Raw genomic sequence first — 27,119 nt, 5'->3', positions numbered from 1 at the left:
AAACAGCATTTTCAGTTTTAGAAGTGTTTATTTGTCGCTAGCTTTTACATAATATGTGAACATGAGCTTTTGAAAAGACCGGAAGTTGGCTTTGAGTTAGCGGACGTTAACGTGCACGTTAACATCTGCTAAATGTCTTTTAAATTGCTTCAGAGGTATTTTTAGATTCTAAAAACAGCGTTTTCAGTTTCAGAAGTGTTTATTTGTCACTAGCTTTTACATAATATGTGAACATGAGCTTTTGAAAAGACCGGAAGTTGGCTCTGAGTTAGCGGACGTTAGTGTGCACGTTAACATCTGCTAAATGTCTTTTAAATTGCTTCAGAGGTATTTTTAGATTCTAAAAACAGCATTTTCAGTTTTAGAAGTGTTTATTTCTCGCTCACCTTTACATAAAATATGACAAGAGGATATATTTACACACAAAACAGAGTTTGCAGTTAGCAACCAGACTGTGATGGCGCAGCTCTACTCTGATTGGCTGTCACCCCTGCCACTCAAAAACTAAACTGAACAGATTGAAACACAATGAGACTGTTTAACCTCTTAAAATACGTCAGGGTTAGCCATCTTTGAACTTGTCCAAAGGTCTGTATCCCAAGAATGTTGCCTGTGAATTTGAAGACTGTGGCAGACAGGCAGACAGACGGACGGACGCTGGGTCTTCACAATACCTGATGGCCATATGTTGGCCTTGTGTAAAAATCTGATTTTCTGTATTTTTTTTAGATTCTGTCTCTCGCCGTTATACGATAAACATTACAGACCTGTTCATTCTTTTTCATGTGGGAAAACTTGTAAAATCAAGAGTGGATCAGATACTTATTGATCTCACTGTACGTTGTAAATACAGTGTGTCTGCCAGTTATTGAGTCATCATGTTCACAAAAACTTGTCTGGACACAGACAGAAGTAAACGTAGTAGCATTGTGTATCTTGTGTACTGTGCCTTAGTGGCAGGACAAAAGAAAAAACCTAAAAGTAATGATGCATTTGTAAAAATGTAAAAGTACAGTTCTGTGTAATGTACTTTAAACAAGTTGAAGTAATGGAAATACATGAGTTTTTATGTTACATTGAAGTGAAACGTTTGTGGCCTTGAAGGGAAAGTTATTATTATTTTTTTAAGTTGTAACTGTTCAGAATTTACTTGTGCTTAATCGTCCAAAGTTAGTACCCAATAATCGCAGGATGTTTCAAAAGTCAGTGAAGAGTAATAATTTTGATTTGTCCAAAATAAATGTGACTTTGTCTCCAGTGCAAAGTCAAAATTGTGATTGTGAGACACAGTCTGTTGAAACAAGGCCTCTCATTTTCAAAGGTTTACCTTTAAATACATTTTTTGCAGTAATATATCTGTAAAACCTGTAATTATGAGCCTGTGTTGCTCTCTGCGTCAGGAAATGTCACCGGAAACAAAATAGATCAACGTCAGAGTTTGAGTCAGTTTGAGGTGCAGTTTGTTAAAAGCAGTCAGATGTGAAATTGAGCTTCCCTCTTTCTAAACTTCATAAAAATGCTGCTGTTCAATATCAGTTCCTCATTGGAGTGTTATCAAACTACCTGGCCGACATGTTTCCATGGCGATGAGCCTGGGCAGTCTGAGTGTCTGTCGTACAGTGAACAAACAGCAGCACAACCTTTTGAAACTGAAAAGGTAAAGTTCTGTCATCAAGAATGTGATGAACAAAAAGAAAGTAGATTTAAAGACAGATGAAGAACTGTACTGATGATGAAGAGGACTAAAAACTAAACCAAATAGTGTGTTAAAACACCAGGATGCTGTAATATTGATTATGATTAGTGTCAGTATTCTGCGACGCTGCTGTGCTGGACAAAGAACAGTAACACTTGATGGTCCTTTAGCCTGCAGACACTGTCTGAGTACCAGGTCAGCATAATTGTTCCTCACACAAAGACACAATTGCACACTTCTTTGATTTTCTTCTTTCAGCTGCTCCCATTAGGGGGCGCCACAACAGATCAATCGTTTCCATCTCACCCCGTCCTCTGTGTCTTCTTCTGTCTCTCATACCACCTGCATGTCCTCCCTCAGCACATCCATAAACCTCCTCTTTGTCCTCCCTCTTCTCCTCCTGCCTGGTGGCTCCATCCTCAGCATCCTTCTCCCTATATACCCTGGGTCCCTCCTCTGCACATGTCCAAACCATCTCAATCTCGCCTCTCTGACTTTGTCTCCAAACCGTCCCACCTGAGCTGTCCCTCTGATATGTTCGTTCCTAATCTTGTCCATTCTTGTCACTCCCAAAGAGAATCTCAACATCTTCAGCTCTGCCTCCTGTCTTTTTGTTAGTGCCACCGTCTCTAAGCTGTCCAACATAGCTGGTCTCACTACTGTTTTGTAAACTTTCTCCTTCACTCTTGCTGATATTCTTCGGTCACAAGTCCCTCCTGCCACCTTTCTCCACCCACTCCATCCTGCCTGCACTCTCTTCTTCACCTCTCTACCACACTCTCCATTACTTTGGACAGTTGACCCCAAGTATTTAAACTCATCTACTTTGACCACTTCTTCTCCTCCTAACTGTACTATTCCACTGGGCTCCCTCCCATTCCCACACATGGACTCAGCCTGATTCCTACTGACTTTCATTCCCCTTCTCTCCAAAGCATATCTCAACCTCTCCAGACTAGACTCAACTTGCTCTCTACTATCACTACAGATCACAATGTCATCTGCAAACATCATAGTCCATGGAGACTCCTGTCTGATCTCATCCATCAACCTGTCCATCACCACTGCAAACAAGAAAGGACTCAGAGCTGATCCTTGGTGTAATCCTACATCCACCTTGAATGAGTCTGTCATTCCTACTGCGCATCTCACCGCTGTCACACTGTCCTTGTACATGTCCTGCACTACCCTCACATATTTCTCTACCACTCCAGAAGTCCTCAAACAGTACCAGAACCCTTCTCTTGGCACCCTGTCATAAGCTGTCTCTAAATCTACAAACAAACAATATATCTCTTTCTGGCCTTCTCTGTACTTCTCCATCAGTATTCTCAGAGCAAACATTGTATCTGTAGTGCTCAGCTGTAGTGTAGTTCTCAGCATGAAACCATATTGCTGCTCACAGATCTTCACCTGTTTTCTCAGCCAACCTTCTACTACTCTTTCCCATAACTACATCTATCTATCTATCTATCTATCTATCTATCTATCTATAAAACACTGCGGAGCAGTTGTTACTTACCGTATTTTCCAGGATATGTCAATTAATTTATTTAAATGGATTGCATTTATATAGCGCTTTTCCATCTGCATCAGATGCTCAAAACGCTTTACAATAATGCTCCACATTCACCTGTCATGAGGGTGCTGCCATACAAGGTGCTCACTACACAATGGGAGCAACTTGGGGATTAAAGACGTTGCCCAAGTGCCCTTAGTGATTTTCCAGTCAGGCTGGGATTTGAACTGAGGATCTTCTGGTCCCAAGCCCAACAGCTTAACCACTAGACCATCACCTCCCCTGTCATATTTATATGACACCAACAAAGCTGCCATAAGACTCTTCACATGGGTAAGGTCTAACCTTACCTACCCAGCCCCCCGACAGTGGTAAGGAACTCCCTGTGGCATTCTTGAGGAAGAAACCTCAAGCAGACCAGACTCAAGGGGGTGTCCCACTACTGAGGCAATCTAACAGTTACAAAGTTACAAGCAGTTACATGATAGTGCAAAGTCCATCTGAAGGCCTAGCCAACATAGTCCAAGATTGCTACCATATCCCTGCCATCAGCACTGGCACTTCTGGCTGTCATTGTGGAATGTGGTTGTTCCAATAAACCACCCATCATGTGGCGCTGGTCACATCTCGACCACTTGACCAGCCACAAGGTACTCAGGTTCTCTGGTCTCAGCAGTGATACCTCAGAAAGAGAGAAAAAGTGCCAAATAAACTGGACAGAATGAACAGCCCCATGTGACATTAGATTCACTAGCAAGGAGAGTACTAATGTGGTCGCTGGCAACTAACCCTTTGCTTCAATAAAAACCCCAAATTTTTGATACAATGAGATGAAGACCTACTCCATTTATAATAATACAATTTAAGAGGAGAGGAAAATTGATTTGACAGTACATATGTTAACCATATGAAAGGGAGAACAAATCCTTTAATCTGGACTTGAATGACTCCACAGAAGTTTTATCTCAGCAGGCAGATCATTCTATAAAACAGGTGCGCAATAAAAGAATGCTCTGTGGCCTGCTGACTTCTTTTTAACCTTCAGGACACATTGTAATGTTGCATACTGAGAATGTACAGTAGTGTTCAGAATAATAGTAGTGCTATGTGACTAAAAAGATTAATCCAGGTTTTGAGTATATTTCTTTCTTGTAATAAGTGTAGCTTATTCGTAGCTTTGGAGGCCAGGCTGGGCGAATTGGAGACTCGGCTCCGCACCGTGGAAAATTCTACAGCTAGCCAGGCCCCTGTAGTCGGTGCGGACCAAGGTAGCTTAGCCACCGTTAGTTTCCCTCTGGCAGATCCCGAGCAGCCGGGAAAGCAGGCCGACTGGGTGACTGTGAGGAGGAAGCGTAGCCCTAAACAGAAGCTCCGTGTACACCGCCAACCTGTTCACATTTCTAACCGTTTTTCCCCACTTGACGACAAACTCTGGTTATTGGCGACTCTGTTTTGAGAAATGTGAAGTTAGCGACACCAGCAACCATAGTCAATTGTCTTCCGGGGGCCAGAGCAGGCGACATTGAAGGAAATTTGAAACTGCTGGCTAAGGCTAAGCGTAAATTTGGTAAGATTGTAATTCACGTCGGCAGTAATGACACCCGGTTACGCCAATCAGAGGTCACCAAAATTAACATTGAATCGGTGTGTAACTTTGCAAAACAATGTCGGACTCTGTAGTTTTCTCTGGGCCCCTCCCCAATCGGACCGGGAGTGACATGTTTAGCCGCATGTTCTCCTTGAATTGCTGGCTGTCTGAGTGGTGTCCAAAAAATGAGGTGGGCTTCATAGATAATTGGCAAAGCTTCTGGGGAAAACCTGGTCTTGTTAGGAGAGACGGCATCCATCCCACTTTGGATGGAGCAGCTCTCATTTCTAGAAATCTGGCCAATTTTCTTAAATCCTCCAAACCGTGACTATCCAGGGTTGGGACCAGGAAGCAGAGTTGTAGTCTTACACACCTCTCTGCAGCTTCTCTCCCCCTGCCATCCCCTCATTACCCCATCCCCGTAGAGACGGTGCCTGCTCCCAGACCACCAATAACCAGCAAAAATCTATTTAAGCATAAAAATTCAAAAAGAAAAAATAATATAGCACCTTCAACTGCACCACAGACTAAAACAGTTAAATGTGGTCTATTAAACATTAGGTCTCTCTCTTCCAAGTCCCTGTTAGTAAATGATATAATAATTGATCAACATATTGATTTATTCTGCCTTACAGAAACCTGGTTACAGCAGGATAAATATGTTAGTTTAAATGAGTCAACTCCCCCGAGTCACACTAACTGCCAGAATGCTCGTAGCACGGGCCGAGGGGGAGGATTTGTTGTGTGGGCCGCCAGAAGAGGAGGTACTGCTGCCCCACCACCAGAGGGCGCCCTGCCTGAAGTGCGGGCTTCAGGCACGAGAGGGCGCTGCCGCTATGAACACAGCCGGGGGTGACAGCTGTCAAGAGGTAATGAGCGACAGCTGTCACCCATCTACTCAACATCATCTCACTCCATAAAGACCAGACGTCATCTCCACCTCGTTGCCGAGATATCATACTTCATAGGAGGTAATACTCTCAGCCTTTTTATGAGATTTGTAACTCTGTTATTGTGAGAATTTGCAGGAGAACCGGTCGTTTGTGAGGAGGCTGTGCAAGACGGCGCTCCTTTTCAGCTGAGACCGCTGCAACATATTGAATGAGAGGTGGAGGTGGCATTCCCACCGTTGTTGTTACTGGGTGTACACACACCCACACTTGACTGTCTTTGTTCTTCGCCAGCAGTACCAGATCCGACAGTCGGGGACGGTGATCACCTGGGAATTCGGGACTTGGCGGCTCCAGTATTCACCAGGTTCTGGGGCGGCGGAAATCGTGTGGTTCCGGCTCTTCTCAGGACAGACGTCTTCTATCCTTGAGCCTGCCCACACGTCACCTCTGTGTATTGACTGTTATGATATTCTGTGATTGTCTGTATGTTCGTTGTGCACATTCACAACATTAAATTGTTACTTTTTGGCTCATCTATTGACCGTTCATTTGCGCCCCCTGTTGTGGGTCCGTGTCACTACACTTTCCCAACAGGATTAGCAGCAATCTTCCATTCCAGCTTATTAATTAATCAAAAACCCAGACAGAGTTTTAATTCATTTGAAAGCTTGACTCTTAGTCTTGTCCATCCAAATTGGAAGTCCCAAAAACCAGTTTTATTTGTTATTATCTATCGTCCACCTGGTCGTTACTGTGAGTTTCTCTGTGAATTTTCAGACCTTTTGTCTGACTTAGTGCTTAGATAATTATAGTGGGCGATTTTAACATCCACACAGATGCTGAGAATGACAGCCTCAACACTGCATTTAATCTATTATTAGACTCAGTTGGCTTTACTCAAAATGTAAATGAGTCCACCCACCACTTTAATCTTAGATCTTGTTCTGACTTATGGTATGGAAATTGAAGACTTAACAGTATTCCCTGGAAACTCCCTTCTGTCTGATCATTTCTTAATAACATTTACATTTACTCTGATGGACTACCCAGCAGTGGGGAATAAGTTTCATTACACTAGAAGTCTTTCAGAAAGCGCTGTAACTAGGTTTAAGGATATGATTCCTTCTTTATGTTCTCTAATGCCATATACCAACACAGTGCAGAGTAGCTACCTAAACTCTGTAAGTGAGATAGAGTATCTCGTCAATAGTTTTACATCCTCATTGAAGACAACTTTGGATGCTGTAGCTCCTCTGAAAAAGAGAGCTTTAAATCAGAAGTGCCTGACTCCGTGGTATAACTCACAAACTCGCAGCTTAAAGCAGATAACCCGTAAGTTGGAGAGGAAATGGCGTCTCACTAATTTAGAAGATCTTCACTTAGCCTGGAAAAAGAGTCTGTTGCTCTATAAAAAAAAGCCCTCCGTAAAGCTAGGACATCTTACTACTCATCACTAATTGAAGAAAATAAGAACAACCCCAGGTTTCTTTTCAGCACTGTAGCCAGGCTAACAAAGAGTCAGAGCTCTATTGAGCCGAGTATTCCTTTAACTTTAACTAGTAATGACTTCATGACTTTCTTTGCTAATAAAATTTTAACTATTAGAGAAAAAATTACTCATAACCATCCCAAAGACGTATCATCTTTGGCTGCTTTCAGTAATGCTGGTATTTGGTTAGACTCTTTCTCTCAGATTGTTCTGTCTGAGTTATTTTCATTAGTTACTTCATCCAAACCATCAACATGTCTATTAGACCCCATTCCTACCAGGCTGCTCAAGGAAGCCCTACCCTTATTTAATGCTTCGATCTTAAATATGATCAATCTATCTTTATTAGTTGGCTATGTACCACAGGCTTTTAAGGTGGCAGTAATTAAACCATTACTTAAAAAGCCATCACTTGACCCAGCTATCTTAGCTAATTATAGGCCAATCTCCAACCTTCATTTTCTCTCAAAAATTCTTGAAAGGGTAGTTGTAAAACAGCTAACTGATCATCTGCAGAGGAATGGTCTATTTGAAGAGTTTCAGTCAGGTTTTAGAATTCATCATAGTACAGAAACAGCATTAGTGAAGGTTACAAATGATCTTCTTTTGGCCTCAGACAGTGGACTCATCTCTGTGCTTGTTCTGTTAGACCTCAGTGCTGCTTTTGATACTGTTGACCATAAAATTTTATTACAGAGATTAGAGCATGCCATAGGTATTAAAGGCACTGCGCTGCGGTGGTTTGAATCATATTTATCTAATAGATTACAATTTGTTCATGTAAATGGGGAATCTTCTTCACAGACTAAGGTTAATTATGGAGTTCCACAAGGTTCTGTGCTAGGACCAATTTTATTCACTTTATACATGCTTCCCTTAGGCAGTATTATTAGACGGTATTGCTTAAATTTTCATTGTTACGCAGATGATACCCAGCTTTATCTATCCATGAAGCCAGAGGACACACACCAATTAGCTAAACTGCAGGATTGTCTTACACACATAAAGACATGGATGACCTCTAATTTCCTGCTTTTAAACTCAGATAAAACTGAAGTTATTGTACTTGGCCCCACAAATCTTAGAAACATGGTGTCTAACCAGATCCTTAGATGTTTCTTTCTCCTTTTGCTCTGTATGCACCACTCTGCATTTAATCATTAGTGATTGATCTCTGCTCCCCTCCACAGCATGTCTTTTTCCTGGTTCTCTCCCACTGTTTGTTGTGATTTGGCGCTATATAAATAAAATTGATTGATTGAAATTGATTGATTGATTCTTATTGTTACATGGGAAACAAGGTACCAGTAGATTCAGTAGATTCTCACAAATCCAACAAGACCAAGCATTCATGATATGCACACTCTTAAGACTATGAAATTGGGCTATTAGTAAAAAAAAAAAAGTAGAAAAGGGGGTGTTCACAATAATAGTAGTGTGACATTCAGTCAGTGAGTTCGTCAGTTTTGTGGAACAAACAGGTGTGAATCAGGTGTCCCCTATTTAAGGATGAAGCCAGTACCTGTTGAACATGCTTTTCTCTTTGAAAGCCTGAGGAAAATGGGACGTTCAAGACATTGTTCAGAAGGACAGCGTAGTTTGATTAAAAAGTTGATTGGAGAGGGGAAAACTTATATGCAGGTGCAAAAAATTATAGGCTGTTCATCTACAGTGATCTCCAATGCTTTAAAATGGACAAAAAACCAGAGATGCGTGGAAGAAAGCGGAAAACAACCATCAAAATGGATAGAAGAATAACCAGAATAGCAAAGGCTCACCCATTGATCAGCTGCAGGATGATCAAAGACAGTCTGGAGTTACCTATAAGTGCTGTGACAGTTAGAAGACGCCTGTGTGAAGCTAATTTATTTGCAATAATCCCCCGCAAAGTCCCTCTGTTAAATAAAAGACGTGTGCAGAAGAGGTTACAATTTGCCAAAGAACACATCAACTGGCCTAAAGAGAAATGGAGGAATATTTTGTGGACTGATGAGAGTAAAATTGTTCTTTTTGGGTCCAAGGGCCGCAGACAGTTTGTGAGACGACCCCCAAACTCTGAATTCAAGCCACAGTTCACAGTGAAGACAGTGAAGCATGGTGGTGCAAGCAACATGATATGGGCATGTTTCTCCTACTATGGTGTTGGGCCTATATATCACATACCAGGTATCATGGATCAGTTTGGATATGTCAAAATACTTGAAGAGGTCATGTTGCCTTATGCTGAAGAGGACATGCCCTTGAAATGGGTGTTTCAACAAGACAATGACCCCAAGCACACTAGTAAACCAGCAAAATCTTTGTTCCAAACCAACAAAATTAATGCCTCGCAGATGTGAAGAAATCATGAAAAACTGTGGTTATACAACTAAATACTAGTTTAGTGATTCACAGGATTGCTAAAAAAGCAGTTTGAACATAAAGGTTTTGAGTTTGTAGCGTCAACAGCAGACGCTACTATTATTGTGAACACCCCCTTTTCTACTTTTTTTACTAATAGCCCAATTTCATAGCCTTAAGAGTGTGCATATCATGAATGCTTGGTCTTGTTGGATTTGTGAGAATCTACTGAATCTACTGTTACCTTTTTTCCCATGTAACAATAAGAAATATACTCAAAACCTGGATTAATCTTTTTAGTCACATAGCACTACTGTTATTCTGAACACTACTGTAGAAGTTAAGCTGGTACTTAGGGTTTAATTAAGTCTGCTAGGTAGAGAGGTGCTAGTCCATGAATAATTTCATAAGTTAGCAATAAAACCTTAAAATCAAACCTCACAGAGATACAAAGCCAGTGAAGTGAGCCCAAGGTCAGGGTAATGTGGTTAGACTTTCTGCTTCTACTGAAGGTTCTAGTTGCGACGATTTGAACCATTTCGAGACCTCTAATGTTGGGATATTACAGTAGTTCAATCTAGAACAGACAACGGCATGAATCAGACTTTCTGCATCAGCCATAGACAGGAACAGTGAACATTTGACGTAAACACAGTTTTAACTGTTTGTCTGTTTGATTCCTTTACTTCTTACATAAGTATTTTTTCCCTTTTCTTTTTATTATTGTTTATACACCAATTACTTCTTACAGGAGTACTTTTCCAATTTCAATTTATTTTCATTTATATAGTGCCAAATCATGACAGAGTTGCCCCAAGGCACTTCACACAGGTAAGGTCTAACCTTACCAACCCCCAGAGCAACAGTGGTAAGGAAAAACTCCCTCTGAGGAAGAAACCTCAAGCAGATCAGACTCAAAGGGGTGACCCTGTGAATGGGCCATGCTACAGACACACTTATGCAGACACAGTATGCTCATGTTGTAGCCAGTAGTGTGTGTTTATAGTTCAGAATACCATTGTGCCATGCAAAGTGGAAGACTAATAGATTTGAACTACACCATTTGTGCGCAAGCTGTTTAGACCTGTTCTTGGGGCCACGTAGATGATTGTTGAACCATGGAGTGTGTTTTGGGGAGGTGCTGTTTTATAATAGGTGGAGCAGTTTTGTCCAGTTGGCTCATCAGCACTGAATTTAAACTGTCCCACAAGTGGAATAAGCGGATATAGAACATCTATGTTGAACTCATGGATCTTTGAAATATCGACGTTTACAAAGCTGTATGAAGCCCGAAGCAGTTGTGCTCGTTCTCCTGACGCAAATGCCTCTGTTCCCGATCTAAGTGGGAACAAATGAAAGAATCCAGAAACACAAATATGGGGATGACAATTAGACATTGAACTCATGGAACTTGGAATTATCAAATCATACAAAGTCCTGTGAAGCCAGAAGCAGCGTTGGACACCAGGATGATATTCTCCGTGACTACTGTGTGCCACATCAGGAGAAGTAAAATCATCATCATCTTCATCACACAATATATTGTGATGAATATTGGTGTCAATCAAACATGGAGAAAGGAAACGGTGATTACCGGTATCATTTCTGACATATTGCCCCGCTGGAGTTCACAGTGTGCACAGAGACATGTCACCAAGATGTCAACAACAAGAATGCTGCGATTACCACAGTATTTAAAAAATATACTGCACTGTGTTCTTTATCATTTTCAGTTGTTTAATTCATTATTAAGATCCTATTGTCTTACGATCTGTACATGTTAAATAAAGCCCCTCTATCAATCAATCACACGCTAACGTCCACAAATTGTTTTATAAATCAGTTCAGAGGTGTTATTAGTGTCCAAAAACAGCATTTTCAGTTTTAGAAGTGTTTATTTCTCACTAGCTTTTACATAATATATGAGAAAGGTGTTATTTCTAACCAACAATGAAGCAAAGTTAGCAGCTAGCGACGTCAGGAAGTGACGTCATGCCATAAAATTAGGTACAGAATGTGACTTTTTAACCTCTTAAAATGCCTCTTACAACAGGTCAAGGTTAGCCCTCTTCGAACTTGTCCAAGGTCTGTGTCCCAAGAATGTTCCCTGTGAATTTGAAGACTGTGGCAGTAATACAGACAGACGGATGGATGGACACCAGGCCTTTGTAACACCTAACTGGAATATGTTGGCCTTAAATAATGACATCACAGTGTAAATGGCTGCTACAACTGAAAACCACTAAAATCTTTCTGGAGTAGTTTAGAAAGTTAACTGACCCAGTCGCTGTTGTGTGTATTGATTGAAGCCCTGGACATCAGTATTTGACCTCTGTCTCCTCCGTCAGTGACAGAGGAATATCAGACGGGGTCCTGTCACCCTGCAGACCGGGTTTGTGTTGTAAGAGATGCTGAGTTACAGTCGTGGGTGTTTTCATATTTATGTGCACGCCAGACAGATGAACTTTGTGACTGGACGTGGTGACGCTGAGTATGGGACGTTAACCCGGGACATTAAGCCCCTTCTGTCTGTCTCTCTGTTGGTGTCTCTCATTGTTATCCTCCAGCTTAACATGGGCCCATAACCGTGGAAGCCGCATTAGTAATACAAGGAGCTGTACAACCCTTCATGGTTATGTAACACACACACACACACGAACAAGCCCTTAAGCTCTGGTCCGCAGCCAGCACACACTAGCAAGCATCTCTCACCCTTCTGTTACGTCATGGCTGTACAAGCCCACATGGGCCCTGTGATGATCTCAAAGGAAGATGACTGTGTTCATGCTTATCTATCATTATTATTGTTATTATTATTATTATTGTTGTTGTTATTATATAGTTTTAAATGTATTTTGTAAAAGTAAAAACATTTTTCTAAAAAACCCCAAAAGTTAGCACAGCGTTGGAGTCATTGCATCACCGTGGTGGTTTTAGGTCATAAATAAACTGCAGCACTCAGACAAGCACACTGTCTGAGTGCACTTGTCTGTTCTTTTAAAAGCGCTGTGTGATTGTGGTCAGACTATCAAGTTGTACTGTTACCCAGTAGTGTTAAGAAATTACTTTATGTACTTTATGTTTCATGTTCTGTATTGTATTGACTTGGGATGTGGTGTCCTAATGGTCTGCATGTGGGACTGGGATGCTGATGATCCGGGTTTGCTTCCTGATTGATTGCTTTCAGAGCTGACTTTCGTACGGTCTCCAGTAGTGCAAACTGTGAAGTGGGGTGCTAGAAAGTGAAAAGAAGTGTTGTGGGTCCTACTGGAAATATGATAACTAACCAAATCAGGTGGAGGCTTTTCTTATCCAAATGAAGACTAGACAGTATACACCTCTGAAGCTAGTTTGGGATCAAACAATAAACACAAAGAAGTGTTATTTGCATTTATTTATAATGTTTATTACATCCACCAAGGGCATAATAAATTAATTGGCGTGTATTTATTTATTTATTGGTTTGTCTCTGTCTGTCTTTTAGCAGTATTACGTCAGAACTACAGCATGGACTCCTACCAAATTTGCACCACAGATAGATATTAGGCCACGAAAGACTCCACTGAATTTTGGAGGTGATCTGGATCCAGATCTGGATTCTGGATCAAGATTTCCCTTTATATAGGCTTTGAAGGATTACGTCAAACCTACTTCACAGATTCTCATCTAATTTGCACCACAGATAGACATTAGGCCACGAAAGACTCCATTAAATTTTGGAGGTGATCCAGATCCGAACTGGCCGATGTTAAAAATCTCAGTTTGCTCTTGTTTTCAGATTGTGGCTGACACTGTGAACCTTGATGAGTGCTGTAAAGTAATGATTCTTGGCTGATTTAACAGTTCAAATGTCTTGAAAATGAAGTGAAGGAGTTGAAGTACCTCGAAGTCTTGTTCACGAGTGAGGGGACAGTAGAGTGTGAGATTGGCCAGAGAACTGGTGCAGCAGGAGCGGTGTTGCATTAACTCTACCGTACTGTTGTGAGGAAAAGGGAGCTGAGAGAAAAGGTGAAGCTCTCGATCTACTGGTTAAACTTTGTTCTTGCTCTCACTCATTGTCATGAGGCTTGGGTCACGACCAAAAGAACTGGATCACGGGTACAAGCGGATGAAATGGGTTTCCTCAGGAGGCCGAGCTTGACATTGACATTTGCCCACTGGCCTGGTGGTGATTTGGCCCACTGTCCGGCCACGACAAATATTTCACAATATTCTATTATTTTACCTTTTTTTTTTAAGGCAGGAAAGTCAGATTTCTTCACATCTGTGTCATCAAACCTTAGTGAGTCCACCATGTTTGTTTTTTGTCTTGTACCACTCTCCCGCAGAGTCTTGCACACGATCCACTTAGGAAACAAGATTTCAGGTCAAAGAAATGTATTGAACGGGTCATTCAACAGAATATAGTCCAGTGTCATTTCCCCCACTTTTTTCTCCCCCAACAATTCCTTATTAATATAGCGCATGTCAGAATCCCTTAATACCACAACCCGGTGTTGCAGACCAAACGGTCTGCCCCTAAAAATTGGTCCACCTTACCTCCATTGTGCATGCATCATTTTAGAGTGTCAGCAGCTCGTCTGAGACAGAATCTCTTCACCCAAAGTGATCAAAGGGAATAATGGGATTATTGACCATCAGATGACAAAGTAAAACCTCTTAAATCATTCTGAAGTCACTTTGAAGCAGAAACGAGGTGATAATCGATGAAATACTGCCAACACTCTGAAATGATGCATGCGCAGTGAACGCAGGGGAGACCGATTTTTAGGGGGGACCATTCAGTCTGTGACTCCGGGTCTGGATATGCAGTTGAAGAAAAGTGAGTGAGAATCCATTAATGCTCCACAGCCAACAGTAGGTGGCAGTAATACACCGTGTTTGTTTGGAAACCTCCAATAAAGTTGGAAAATGAAGAAGCAGAGTGTGCATTTTCCGTTACCAGTCTTCGCAAGCATCTTTAAATTCTTGGTGCGGGAAGCAAAAGAAGAAGACGCAAACAGAAGAAAACGCTTTGAATGAATGAAACTCCAATATGTTTAAATTACAACCACCTGAACCCAGACAACAGCCGGGTCAAAACAAACGCTACAGGAAGTGGACATAAGAGGAAGAATTAAGAGAGATAATGGATGTTCCACGATGACAGTCACTCTAAGTCAGTGTTATTTAGTAAAAAACAATTTTAAGTCTGTGAACTCATATTCCACAGTGGTAGTGAAATAAGTCAAAACAAAATCAAATGTGAATCTCATTCATTAGTTCATGTTGTGCTAAAGTTCCTACTTTGGCCATGTTTGGTTTGTTTTCCTTTTTACAGTTCACTGCTGGAATAAAAAAAAAAACACAAAACTGGTAAAAAAATAAATAAATAAATAAATCAAGTCAGTTCAGTTTGAAATGTAAGTTTCAATATTTTGTATATAAATGAGTATATGATCTGTGATCTCTGTGACTGTCTTCAGACCAGGACATGGGAAATAAAGTACTAAAACCTAAATATAGTGATATGAACATCAGTTACCACCCTCACACTGTCACCCAGACTTGGGGCTGGTCTGTGTGTGTTTAAAACTACTTATCTACATTACAGTGCACTGCTGGATCAATGCCAAAAACCAGGACCAGGAGTTTGAATCACAACACAGCGTGGGAACAGGCAAAGTTTAAATTGTGTGTGTGTGTGTGTGTGTGTGTGTGTGTGTGGACACACCCCTTTATGTTAATTGGAGTGGGTCATCCCAAGGGGGAAAAAATGGCGCCTCCTGCTGGGACAGTAATTTTTGTCATTTCTGGGTCACTACACTTGTGTCGAATGGAAAAAGCCAAACTGGAATATGAGCCGGTTATAATCAGTTGTGTGTTTTCCATTTTTGATTTGAGTAAAAAACAATTGCAAATTGGAAAACGAGTTGCGTGGTTATCCACCTTCTCATTTTGAAATGAATATTGCAAAAAAATTAGTGTTTTTTGTTTTTGGTTTCATATTGGAAAAACAAATGAACAAATTGTACATTGATTTGATTGTTCAGTAGAGAAATCTTCATGAAACCAATTACATCCTGTTCTCTTGCCAGAAAAGTTGCCCACTTTGCAGTGTTGGGTCTCTGTGAAGTTGCTGCACCCTGCGGCTTGAAGTGACATTTCATTCTGTCTCTCATGCAGCACTACTTTCTGGTCATTTTTGGCCATGATGGACAGAAGCCATTGGAGTTGCAGGCAGAAGAAGAGTCAGATTCCAGTGAGTGGGTGGAGAGCATACAGCACGCCAGGTAAAACAGCTCTTTTTAAGAACGTGACAATAATTTCTGCAGCCCCAAAAAGATTTTTCCTTCAGTGCCTGAATTGATGGATCACAAGCCCCGACTCCCCCACGTTATTGGACTGGTTGTATATGTTAGATTTTGGTGTCAAATTATTCCCAACAAACACAGCCACTTCTGTTCTGCAACATATTAAATATATTTAGATGGGTGTGTTTGTGCGCCTGCACCGCTTGCAGCAGTTCACATGTAGGTCACACTGGTACTTTACTGCTGTGCTGTTACATCACTGTACTTGATGTTGCTGCTCTTTTCTCTCGCTCTCTCTGTTTTACTCCTTTATTCACAGCTGTACCTTGTGCTTGTCAACTGAAATTGCCATCCTTCCATCTGTCCTTATGACAACATCTTAAAACTCAAGAAATGTGAAATCGAAACTTTTGTACATTAACACTGGGAGATCACAGATCTGCTGGCAAAAAAAGTCATGCACTTGTAAATGCCTTTTTTTTAACTAAATTTTGGGTTTCAAGTAGGAAATGTACATAAACCATGAAATGGTCATATCGCCCACTAGATGGCGACCAAATTTGCTCAAATGGGGCAAGGTCTTGACTGTTTGTTCATTTGAGAAGTGAAAGTAAGACGGGCTGACAGCTAACAATCAACTTTCACTTGGCAATTTGCACATGGGCAATTTGCTTCATCTAAATTTGTTGCTTTTTTTCAGTGATCTCAGTTGTGGATGTGAAGAAGGAGGACATAGTTCATACTTCCTCAATCTTAAATGGTAAATAAATGGTAAATGGACTGCATTTATATAGCGCTTTTCCATCTGCATCAGACGCTCAAAGCACTTTACAATTATGCCTCACATTCACCTCGATGTCACGGTTCTGCCATACAAGGCGGGACCGGGAGCAATAAGGGATTAAAGGCCTTGCCCAACCCTAACCCTAACCCTAAAGGCCTAACCCTTAGTGATTTTCCAGTCAGTTGGGGATTTGAACCCATGATCTTCTGGATCTTCTGGACTTAACCACTAGACCATCACCTCTCCTAATCTTACACAGTTTTCAGTGAGACCACAACACTGACAAAAAAAATGAAGCAGAATCATTGGTTTCTCCCCTATACGGTGTCTAATCGTGTAGGCGAACAAGTAGTAGAACCCTCATTTTTTGTGAAATTTTTGTTTATCACGAGGCAAGGCAAGGGAGCATGAATCATCATCTCTAAGGAAGGGAAACAAAATCATGACCAGCCATGGCATAATGCAGTCTGCAGCATCAACACTACTCATTCATCACTCATCTTCAACCACTTTTCCGGGTTCGGGTCGCGGGGGCAACAGCTCCAGCAGGAGACCCCAGACTTCCCTTTCCCGGGCCACATTGACCACCTCTGACTAGGGGATCCCGAGGCGTTCCCAGGCCAGTGTGGAGATATAATCTCTCCACCTAGTCCTGGGTCTTCCCTGGGGTCTCCTCCCAGATGGATGTGCCTGGAACACCTCCCAGGGGGATATCCTTACCAAATGCCTGAACCACCTCAGCTGGCTCCTTTCAACTCAAATGAGCAGCAACTCTACTCCAAGCCTCCCACGGATGACTGAACTTCTCACCCTATCTCTAAGGGAGACACCAGCCACCCTCCTGAGGAAGCCCATTTCAGCCGCTTGTACCCATGATCTAGTTCTTTCATTCATGACCTAACACTCATGACCATAGGTGAGAGTAGGAACAAAGATTGACCAGTAGATCGAGAGCTTCGCCTTTTGGCTCAGCTCCCTTTTCGTCACAATAGTACAGCAGAGCAAATGCAATACCGCCCCTGCTGCGCCGATTCTCTGGCCAATCTCACGCTCCATCGTCCCCTCACTCATGAACAAGACCCCAAGGTACTTGAACTCCTTCACTTGGGGCAAGGCCGTATTCCCTACCCGGAGTAGGCAATCCATCGGTTTCCTGCTGAGAACCATGGCCTCAGATTTAGAGGTGCTGATCCTCATCCCAGCCGCTTCACACTCAGCTACGAACCAATCCAGTGAGTGTTGGAGGTCACAGGTCGATGGAGCCAACAGGACCACATCATCTGCAAAAAGCAGTGATGAGATCCTGAGCACACCAAACCGGAAACCCTCCTCCCCCCAACTACACCTTGATATCCTGTCCATGAATATCACAAACAGGATTGGTGACAAGACGCAGCCCTGGCGGAGACCAACCTCCACCTGAAACGAGTCCGACTTACTGCCGAACAGCTGAACACAGCTCTCGCTTTGTGACTACAGAGGTTGGATGGCCCTGAGAAGGGACCCCCTCACTCCATACTCCCGCAGCACCTCCCACAGTATCTCCCGGGGTACCTGATCATACGCATCTCCAAGTCCACAAAACACAGGTAGACTGGATGGCAGCAGGGAAATTGATGAAAATCCTCCATCAGCTTCCAGCTCTGGCCCTACTATAGAGGGCGCTCCGGTCAGGTGCAGGAGTTCCTCAAAGTGTTCCTTCCAGCACCAGATTACATCCTCAGTTGAGGTCAACAGAGTCCCATCCTTACTGTAGACAGCTTGGATGGTTCCCCGTTTTCCCCTCCTGAGGTGCCTCACGGTCCACCAGAAGCACCTTGGTGCCGACCGAAAGTCCTTCTCCATGGTTGCTCCGAACTCCTCCCACACCCGCTGCTTTGCCTCCCCCACAGGTACCTTGCAACTGCCTCTGGAGTCCTCCGAGATAACATATCCCGGAAAGACTCCTTCTTCAGTCGGCCAACTGAAGAAGAAGAAGAAGACCTCAACACTAGATGGCACTAAATCCTGTACACTGTAGCTTTAAAGTTGCATGTTAACACCTTGCCCATCTGTTTTCAGTCACAGTACGTGCCCTTTCTCTCTGCTCCCTTTAGTTACTCTGACATCGTTCTTGAGCATGAGATCCTCATGCAGAAGTACATCCACCTCGTCCAGATTATGGAGACAGAGAAGATAGCAGCCAGTCAACTCCGCACTCAGCTGGAGGACCAGGACACAGAGATCGAGAGGCTCAAGGCGGAGGTGTGCGTGCCCAAGCTCACATCTGCACGTCCTCGCACACAAGCACTCAAATGCAGTCTTAGGAGGAGCATTTTGCACATGTGCTGACTTTGGGATGATGAAAGGAAAATGTTGATGTTTGAAATGCGTAATATAAACGCAAGACATGTCCTTATATTGGCACGGTGGCTTAGTGGTTAGCACTACTGCTGAAGGTCGTGGGGTCGCTTCCCGTCTTTCTGTGTGGAGTTTACATGTTCTTCCAGTGTCTACGTGAGTTTCCTCCAGACACTCTGGAGCGTTTGCTCCTTTCTCTGTCCCTGACTGAGACGGCGTCTCTACATCTGGAGTTGGTCCCCGGGTGCCAGACTGTAGCTGCACGCTGCCCCTAGTGGTTAGATTGTGTCTAACTGTAATTAGGGTTTGAATGATATGGTGGGGGGGGGGCTGGACTCCCTTCATTAAAACATGTCTATATGTTCTTTACCTGTTATTGTAAATATTACAATATATTTCCCACATTCATACCTGGAAGATTCCAGACACCACTAAAGTCGACCGTTTGCTCACATTAGCAGAACGTTTCATCCGCTCATCTTCGCTCCCGTCACTGCAATGGTTCATTTAAGTCTGTTTACTTTGTGGTAGTAATTATCAAGAAATAATTACAAAGCTCGATTCATACACTTTACTTTCTTACCTTCAAAGGTTTTGAATGATATTCCGCCAAGTATTTATGTCTGAATGCTAATGTTAACTTTTTTAACTTTTGTCTTAGCTTACAGTTTAACTGACATTAGCTAGGTAAAGCTAATGTTTACTTTACTTTAGCTAAATAATGTTAAGGACACACCGACTGTCTGTGTTTAATTTACACTCCGACGGCCTCCTTTGCCTGATCATTGGACAACAAGACGCATATAAACCTTGTGTTTCTGTGAATAATGTACGAGTACATTGACATGTTATGTTTTTATGGTAGATTGTACTATTAAACAAAGCCAAGGAGCAGATGGCGCCTCAACACAACAACCAAGAGGAGGAGGACCCAGACATTAAAAAAATCAAAAAGGTAAACTTGTCATGTTTGACGTACGAGGTCTGTTAGAAAACTATCCAACCTTTTTATTTTTTGCAAAAACCATATGGATTTGAATCACGTGTGCTTGCATCAGCCAAGCTTGAACCTTCGTGCCCATGCGTGAGTTTTTTCACGCCTGTCGGTTGCGTCATTCGCCTGTGAGCAGGCTTTTAGTGAGCAGTGGTCAACCCCCCCCTCGTCGGATTTTTATTGTGAGGAAAATATCTGAACGATTTGGAGCTTTGCTGCATCAAATTTTTCCAGAAACTGTGAGAGACCTCCAGGTGGAAACCATTCGGAAGATTCAGATGGCTTTCAGGGACGATTCTATGGGGATCACACAGATTAAGGAGTGTTACAACCGGTTTAAAGACGCCGTACAATGGCGGAGGGTGCCGCGCTCCGAGCGGCGATCGACAGGCTGAAACGACCAGATCATTTCCAAACTGAACGCTGTGTTGATCCGGGACGTCGTCTGACTACTACAGAAATGGCAGAAGATGTGGACATAGCACTTTTTTGGCACATTCCACTGTTACAGGAGTTTTTGTCATGAAAAGACGTGTGGAGGAATTTGTGCATTGGGACGGAGCCGCGGAGAACAAAAAGCAACACCATGATGAAGCCTCACAAGACATGTTGTGGCATGTCCAGCTCGTCCACAATTTCTCGGATAGTCACACGACTGAAAAGCCACCGAAAGCCGTCTGAATCTTCCAAATGATGCAAGAGCTGAGCATGTTACAACATGTCCTGTGAGACCAACACAGAGGTGCTTTCGTCCCGCGCCATTAGCGGCTCCGTGGTGAATTCCTCCACTCCTCTTTTCATGACAAAAACTCCTGTAACAGTGGAATGTGCCAAAAAAAGTGCTATGTCCACATCTCCTGCCATTTCTGTAGTCGTCAGACGACGTCCCGGATCAACACAGCGTTCAGTTTGGAAATGATCTGGTCGTTTCAGCCTGTCGATCGCCGCTCGGAGTGCGGCGCGCCCTCCGCCATTGTGTGCCGTCTTTAAACCGGTTGTAACACTCCTTAATCTGTGTGATCCCCATAGAATCGTCCATGAAAGCCGTCTGAATCTTCCAAATGGTTTCCACCTGGAGGTCTCTCACAGTTTCTGGAAAAATTTGATGCAGCAAAGCTCCAAATCGTTCAGACATTTTCCTCGCAATGAAAATCCAACGAGGGGGGAGGACCACTCCTCCCACAAGGCGTGCTCACAGGCGAATGACGCAACCGACAGGCGTGAAAAAACTCACGCATGTGCACGAAGGTTCAAGCTTGGCTGATGCAAGTGCACATGATTCAAATCCATATAGTTTTTGCAAAAAATAAAAAGGTCGGATAGTTTTCTAACACACCTCGTATTTACTGAAAGAAACAAATATAGGTAAAGCAGAACTTTATTGAAGACAGATAGTGCTAGCTTCAGTGGGGATGCTGGAATCATGCTACGTAATACACATTTAAAGTTTAGTTATGATCAGGGAAATACAGTATTAGCAGGTTTTAGGTTAAATGTTTCCAGTGAACGTGACCTTCAACAGTCTCTCCCTTGAATAAATTGAGCTTTTGAAGTTGGGAAACACAGCATAGACCAGTATCAAACTTTGCTTTCTTGTCAAAAGTGTTTGAGAAAGTGGACTTAATTCAACTTGAGAAGTATTTCTCAACTAATAAACTTCTTGAGCCACTTCCGTCTGCTTTTAGAGCAAATCATTCAACGGAAACAGCTATAATTAAGGTGGTGAATGATTTACTATTGGCATCTGATTCAGAGTCATCTTCTGTTTTGCTGTTGTTGGATCTTAGCACTGCATTTGATACTGTGGATCTTCAGATGTTGCTGGATAGACTGGAAAACTGCTTTGGCATTTCAGACCAGCCTCAGTGGGTAACTTCATACTTGTCAGAGAGAGCTTACTGTGTTCTGTTTACGAATTCTCTCTCTGAGTCACACATGGTCAAGTATGGGGTTCCACAGGGTTCTGTCTTGGGGCCACTGTTGCTTTCATTGTAACTATATGTTGCAGAACATGTTCTGCAACAATGAGGCATGTCCAGCAAAGGTTACCATAATCATAAAAAAAAATTGTGGATTTAAAAAAAAAACCCTTCTGTTGACCTTGCTCTTTGACTTTGTGACCCAAACTCAATAGGATTATTGATGCTGCACTACATAATATCCTTTCAAGTTCAGTAACAACAAGGTTTTTGAGATCAGGTCATGTAATATGCCAAGTACAGCTGCACAACTTGATGAAAAAGACATTGCAACCAGGGGCAGATCCGGGAGAGTGCAGCCCTCCCCACACACACACCCCCTTCATGGACCAAAAAACCTTCTGAATCCTGTTTCTGAATGCTCTACTCGGCAACAAGTGACTCACATAGATAAATGTGTACCAGAATATGATTTAGCAAAATATAGTAAGGTTGTTCACCTTTTCAGCCAAAGACATGTCACATCTTCTCTGTTAAGATTGTACAATACAAATTCAATTGAATGAAAAACAGATTATAAAGTATTGTTTTTTTTTTCTCTCTGTGGCTGCATTTTGTGATGAAATGTGCAGGAAATGGAAAATTTCCTGGGGGGTGGGCATACCCAATATGTTAAATGTTGCAATATGGTAAATGTCTATTGGAATGAAAAGTATTTTTTAGTCGTGTTGTGCAGCTGTTGACCTTATGACCATGACACCAATGGTCATTTGATCAAGCATAATATCGTAAAATGACTGAGTTGAACAGTGAAGCTGTTTTCTGGCAAACATGCAGAATGTGAGGGATGGACAGACAGAATGTGAGGATGAGGCCTCTTTAGGCTTGTTGGGCTCAGAGCTAAGACCAGAGCGAGGAGCCCACGTGTGCTGTGGCTGTGCAGGTGCAGAGTTTCCTGCGTGGCTGGCTGTGCCGGAGGAAGTGGAAGATCATTGTCCAGGACTACATCTGTTCCCCTCACGCTGAGAACATGAGGAAGAGGAACCAGATAGTCTTCACCATGGTGGAAGCAGAGACAGAATACGTCCACCAGCTGTCCATACTGGTCAACTGTTTCCTCAGACCGTTACGCATGGCTGCCAGCTCCAAGAAACCTCCCATAAGCCACGATGACGTCAGCAGCATATTCCTCAACAGGTGCAAATATTTTAATTTCCCTTTGCATGTTGTGTTTTTTAGACATTCATTAATGTGATGTATGTTCTGCTTCTGCAGTGAGACGATCATGTTTCTGCATGAGATATTCCACCAGGGTCTTAAGGCTCGCATCGCAAACTGGCCCACCCTGGTTCTTGGTGAGTATTCCAGAGTTCACACGTTTGTCTATGATGCAGCATCTTTAGGACAGTCTTTTCAAACGTAGCTTGCCAAAAAGCCAGATTCTGTTGTCCTAACGTGGTCAAGAAACAAGCAGAAGTCCTTGTGGTGAATGTGACGTGCAGATCTTGCATGTCCCTCACTAACAAACAAAACTCTGTGTCCCTGAGGACTTAAATCTCTTGCAGATTCCTTGTGAAAGATGAGTGTTCCATGCCCACAGATACTTTTGGAAGTTATCACCAAAATAATGTCACTATTGCTGAAAGTAAAATGCTGATATGTGTCCTTAGGAAATGTCTGACCAGTAACTGGCTGCGTCGTCTTGTTTTTGCTCAGCTGACCTTTTTGACATCCTGCTGCCGATGCTGAACATATACCAGGAGTTTGTGCGTAACCACCAGTACAGTCTACAAGTTCTAGCCAACTGCAAGCAGAACAGAGACTTTGACAAGCTGCTGAAACAGTACGAGTCCAACGCTGCATGCGAGGGCCGCATGTTGGAGACGTTCCTCACGTATCCCATGTTCCAGGTACAGGATTTTTATTTCTAATGTCCAGATCAAGTCAAAACAACTCACACATTCCTCTATGGACATTTGTTCATGTGATGGACTGATATTTCAGATTCCACGATACATCATCACCCTCCATGAGCTGCTGGCACACACACCTCATGAACATGTTGAACGTAAGAGCCTGGAGTTTGCCAAATCCAAGCTGGAGGAACTGTCAAAGTAAGACTTTGTTAATGACAAACATTTGCACTGCCTTCCTCCAACATTTTATACATGTTTGTCACGTACTCTATTTTGAGGCTCATGTTGTTTTGTATGTTCAGTGATGTTTGTTCACTTAACTAAGTTTTAAGGTTTTTTTTAATGTTCTGTGAGGTTCATATTCACACACACACACACACACACACACACACACACACACACACACACACACACACACACACACACACACGTGTGCATGTGCAGCCAGCAGCAGCACAAATGTATATAAAAAAAAGCTTATAAAGTCATCATAGACTGAGATTATAATCCAGATCAGTCAGAGCTCCATGTGAGTGGAGTTGCACCATGTGAACTGCAGAGGGCAGCAGCCACGTGACTGTTTCTGTGCATGTGACTAACTACGACCCCAATTCCAATGAAGTTGGGACGTTGTGTAAACTCTAAATAAAAACAGAATACAATGATTTTCAAATCCTCTTCAACCTATATTCAACTGAATACACCACAAATCAAATCAAATTAAATCAATTTTATTTATATAGCACCAAATCACAACAAACAGTTGTCCCAAGGAGCTTTATATCATAAGGCAAAGCCATACAATAATTACGGAAAAACCCCAACGGTCAAAACGACCCCCTGTGAGCAAGCACTTGGCAACAGTGGGAAGGAAAAACTACCTTTTAACAGGAAGAAACCTCCAGCAGAACCAGGCTCAGGGAGGGGCAGTCTTCTGTTGGGACTGGTTGGGGCTGAGGGAGAGAACCAGGAAAAAGACATGCTGTGGAGGGGAGCAGAGATCAATCACTAATGATTAAATGCAGAGTGGTGCATACAGAGCAAAAAGAGAAAGAAACACTCAGTGCATCATGGGAACCCCACATGACTCCAAGATTTCTCACAGTATTACTAGAGGTCAGGGTAATGCCATCCACAGTAAGGTTCCGGTTAGACACCATGTTTCTAAGATTTGTGGGGCCAAGTACAATAACTTCAGTTTTATCTGAGTTTAAAAGCAGGAAATTAGAAGTCATCCATGTCTTTATGTCTGTAAGACAATCCTGCAGTTTAGCTAATTGGTGTGTGTCCTCTAGCTTCATGGATAGATAAAGCTGGGTATCATCTGCGTAACAATGAAAATTTAAGCAATGCCGTCTAATAATACTGCCTTAGGGAAGCATGTACAAAGTGAATAAAATTGGTCCTAGCACAGAACCTTGTGGAACTCCATAATTAACTTTAGTCTGTGAAGAAGATTCCCCATTTACATGAACAAATTGTAATCTATTAGACAAATATGATTCAAACCACCGCAGCGCAGTGCTTTAATGCCTATGGCATGCTCTAATCCTCTGTAATAAATTTTATGGTCAACAGTATCAAAAGCAGCACTGAGGTCTAACAGAACAAGCACAGAGATGAGTCCACTGTCTGAGGCCATAAGAAGATCATTTGTAACCTTCACTAATGCTGTTTCTGTACTATGATGAATTCTAAAACCTGACTGAAAACTCTTCAAATAGACCATTCCTCTGCAGATGATCAGTTAGCTGTTTTACAACTACCCTTTCAAGAATTTTTGAGAGAAAGGAAGGTTGGAGATTGGCCTATAATTAGCTAACATAGCTGGGTCAAGTGATGGCTTTTTTAAGTAATGGTTTAATTACTGCCACCTTAAAAGCCTGTGGTACATAGCCAACTAATAAAGATAGATTGATCATATTTAAGATCGAAGCATTAATTAATGGTAGGGCTTCCTTGAGCAGCCTGGTAGGAATGGGGTCTAATAAACATGTTGATGGTTTGGAGGAAGTAACTAATGAAAAAAAGACAAGATATTTATTGTTCAAATTGCTAAACTTTGTTTTTGTGCAAATATCTGCTCATTTTGAAATGGATCAGGATCAGAATCGCCTTTATTGTTGTTGTAATTTACATTGCAACGAGATTTGAGTGCAATTCCAAAAGGTGCTTTTCCGAGGTGTGAGTAATTGTTAGCCAAATAGAAGATAATGAAATTTAACAAAATAAATTATTTAAATATATGTACAGCTAAAATAAAATGTGGACAAAAGTAAAATGTAAAATGAGAATTATATACAACTGTGGATTCATATTGCACGGAAAATATTGCACATGGTTTACAGATATTGCACAAGAAACTTGAAGGTTGGGATTAGAGTGATTTGTTATTGATCAGTGCAGTGATCACTCTGGGGAGGAAAGCTGTCCCTGAGTCTGTTTGTCCTAGTTTGATTGACCTATACCGTTGGCCGGAGGGTAGTAGGTCAAACAGGTGGTTGCTGGGGTGGGATGTGTCTGTGCAGATGCTGGCAGCTCTGCTGAGGTAGCGAGAGTTTGGCAAATGTCTTTCCAGGCTGGGCAGGGAGCAGCCAGTGATCCCCTGGGCCGTTTTGATCACCCTCTGCGGCGCTCTCCTGTCTGCTGCTTAGCACCCCCCGTAACACGCTCTGATGCAGTACGTCAGGATGCTCTCAATGGTGGCTCTGCTAGAACAACACCAGCAGCTTCTCCTCCAGATTTTTCCTCCTGAGTACCCTCAGGAGGTGGAGTCGCTGCTGCGCTTTCTTCACCACCACTGTGGTGTTGGCAGTCCAGGAGAGGCTGTCAGAGAGCACTCCCAGGAACCTGATGGATGCCTGCAACATATTTCAAAAAAGTTGGGATTGGGCAACAGTAGACTGGGAAAGTTGATGAATGCTCAAGAACACCTGTTTGTAAACAGGTGAGTGTCATGATTGGGTATAAAAGGAGCATCCCCAAAAGGCTCAGCCGTTCACAAGCAAAGATGGGGTGAGGGATCACCAGTTTGTGAACAAACTGCGTTGAAAAAATAGTCCAACAGTTAAGAACAATGTTTCTCAACATTCCGTTGCAAGGAATTTAGGGATTCCATCATCTACAGTCCAAATATAATCAGAAGATTCAGAGAATCTGGAGAACTTTCTACACGGTAAGCAGCCAAGGCCGAAAACCAACATTGAATGTCCGTGACCTTCGATCCCTCGGGCAGCACTGTATTAAAACTTACATCATTATGTTAAAGGATCTTACCGCGTGGACTCAGGAACATTTCACAAAACCATTGTCAGTTAACACAGTTTGTCGCTACATCTACAAGTGAAA

General features: G+C 42.4%; 1 protein-coding gene across 1 annotated transcript in view; it reads left to right on the top strand.

Annotated features, from left to right (window-relative positions):
* The window catches only part of rasgrf2a (Ras protein-specific guanine nucleotide-releasing factor 2a), a 117,609-nt gene that overhangs the window by 6,025 nt on the left and 84,465 nt on the right, over window positions 1-27,119 (top strand). Inside the window, exons 2-8 of the mRNA XM_034192770.1 lie at window positions 15,691-15,797; window positions 18,699-18,846; window positions 19,808-19,897; window positions 22,799-23,052; window positions 23,131-23,210; window positions 23,572-23,765; window positions 23,860-23,969. Coding sequence (XP_034048661.1) covers window positions 15,691-15,797; window positions 18,699-18,846; window positions 19,808-19,897; window positions 22,799-23,052; window positions 23,131-23,210; window positions 23,572-23,765; window positions 23,860-23,969 — 983 coding nt within the window. The remainder of the gene's footprint in view (window positions 1-15,690; window positions 15,798-18,698; window positions 18,847-19,807; window positions 19,898-22,798; window positions 23,053-23,130; window positions 23,211-23,571; window positions 23,766-23,859; window positions 23,970-27,119) is intronic.

This window comes from Thalassophryne amazonica, chromosome 17 (assembly GCF_902500255.1).
Source record: "Thalassophryne amazonica chromosome 17, fThaAma1.1, whole genome shotgun sequence".
Lineage (NCBI taxonomy): Eukaryota > Metazoa > Chordata > Actinopteri > Batrachoidiformes > Batrachoididae > Thalassophryne > Thalassophryne amazonica.
This window is presented reverse-complemented; position numbering and strand designations above follow the sequence as displayed.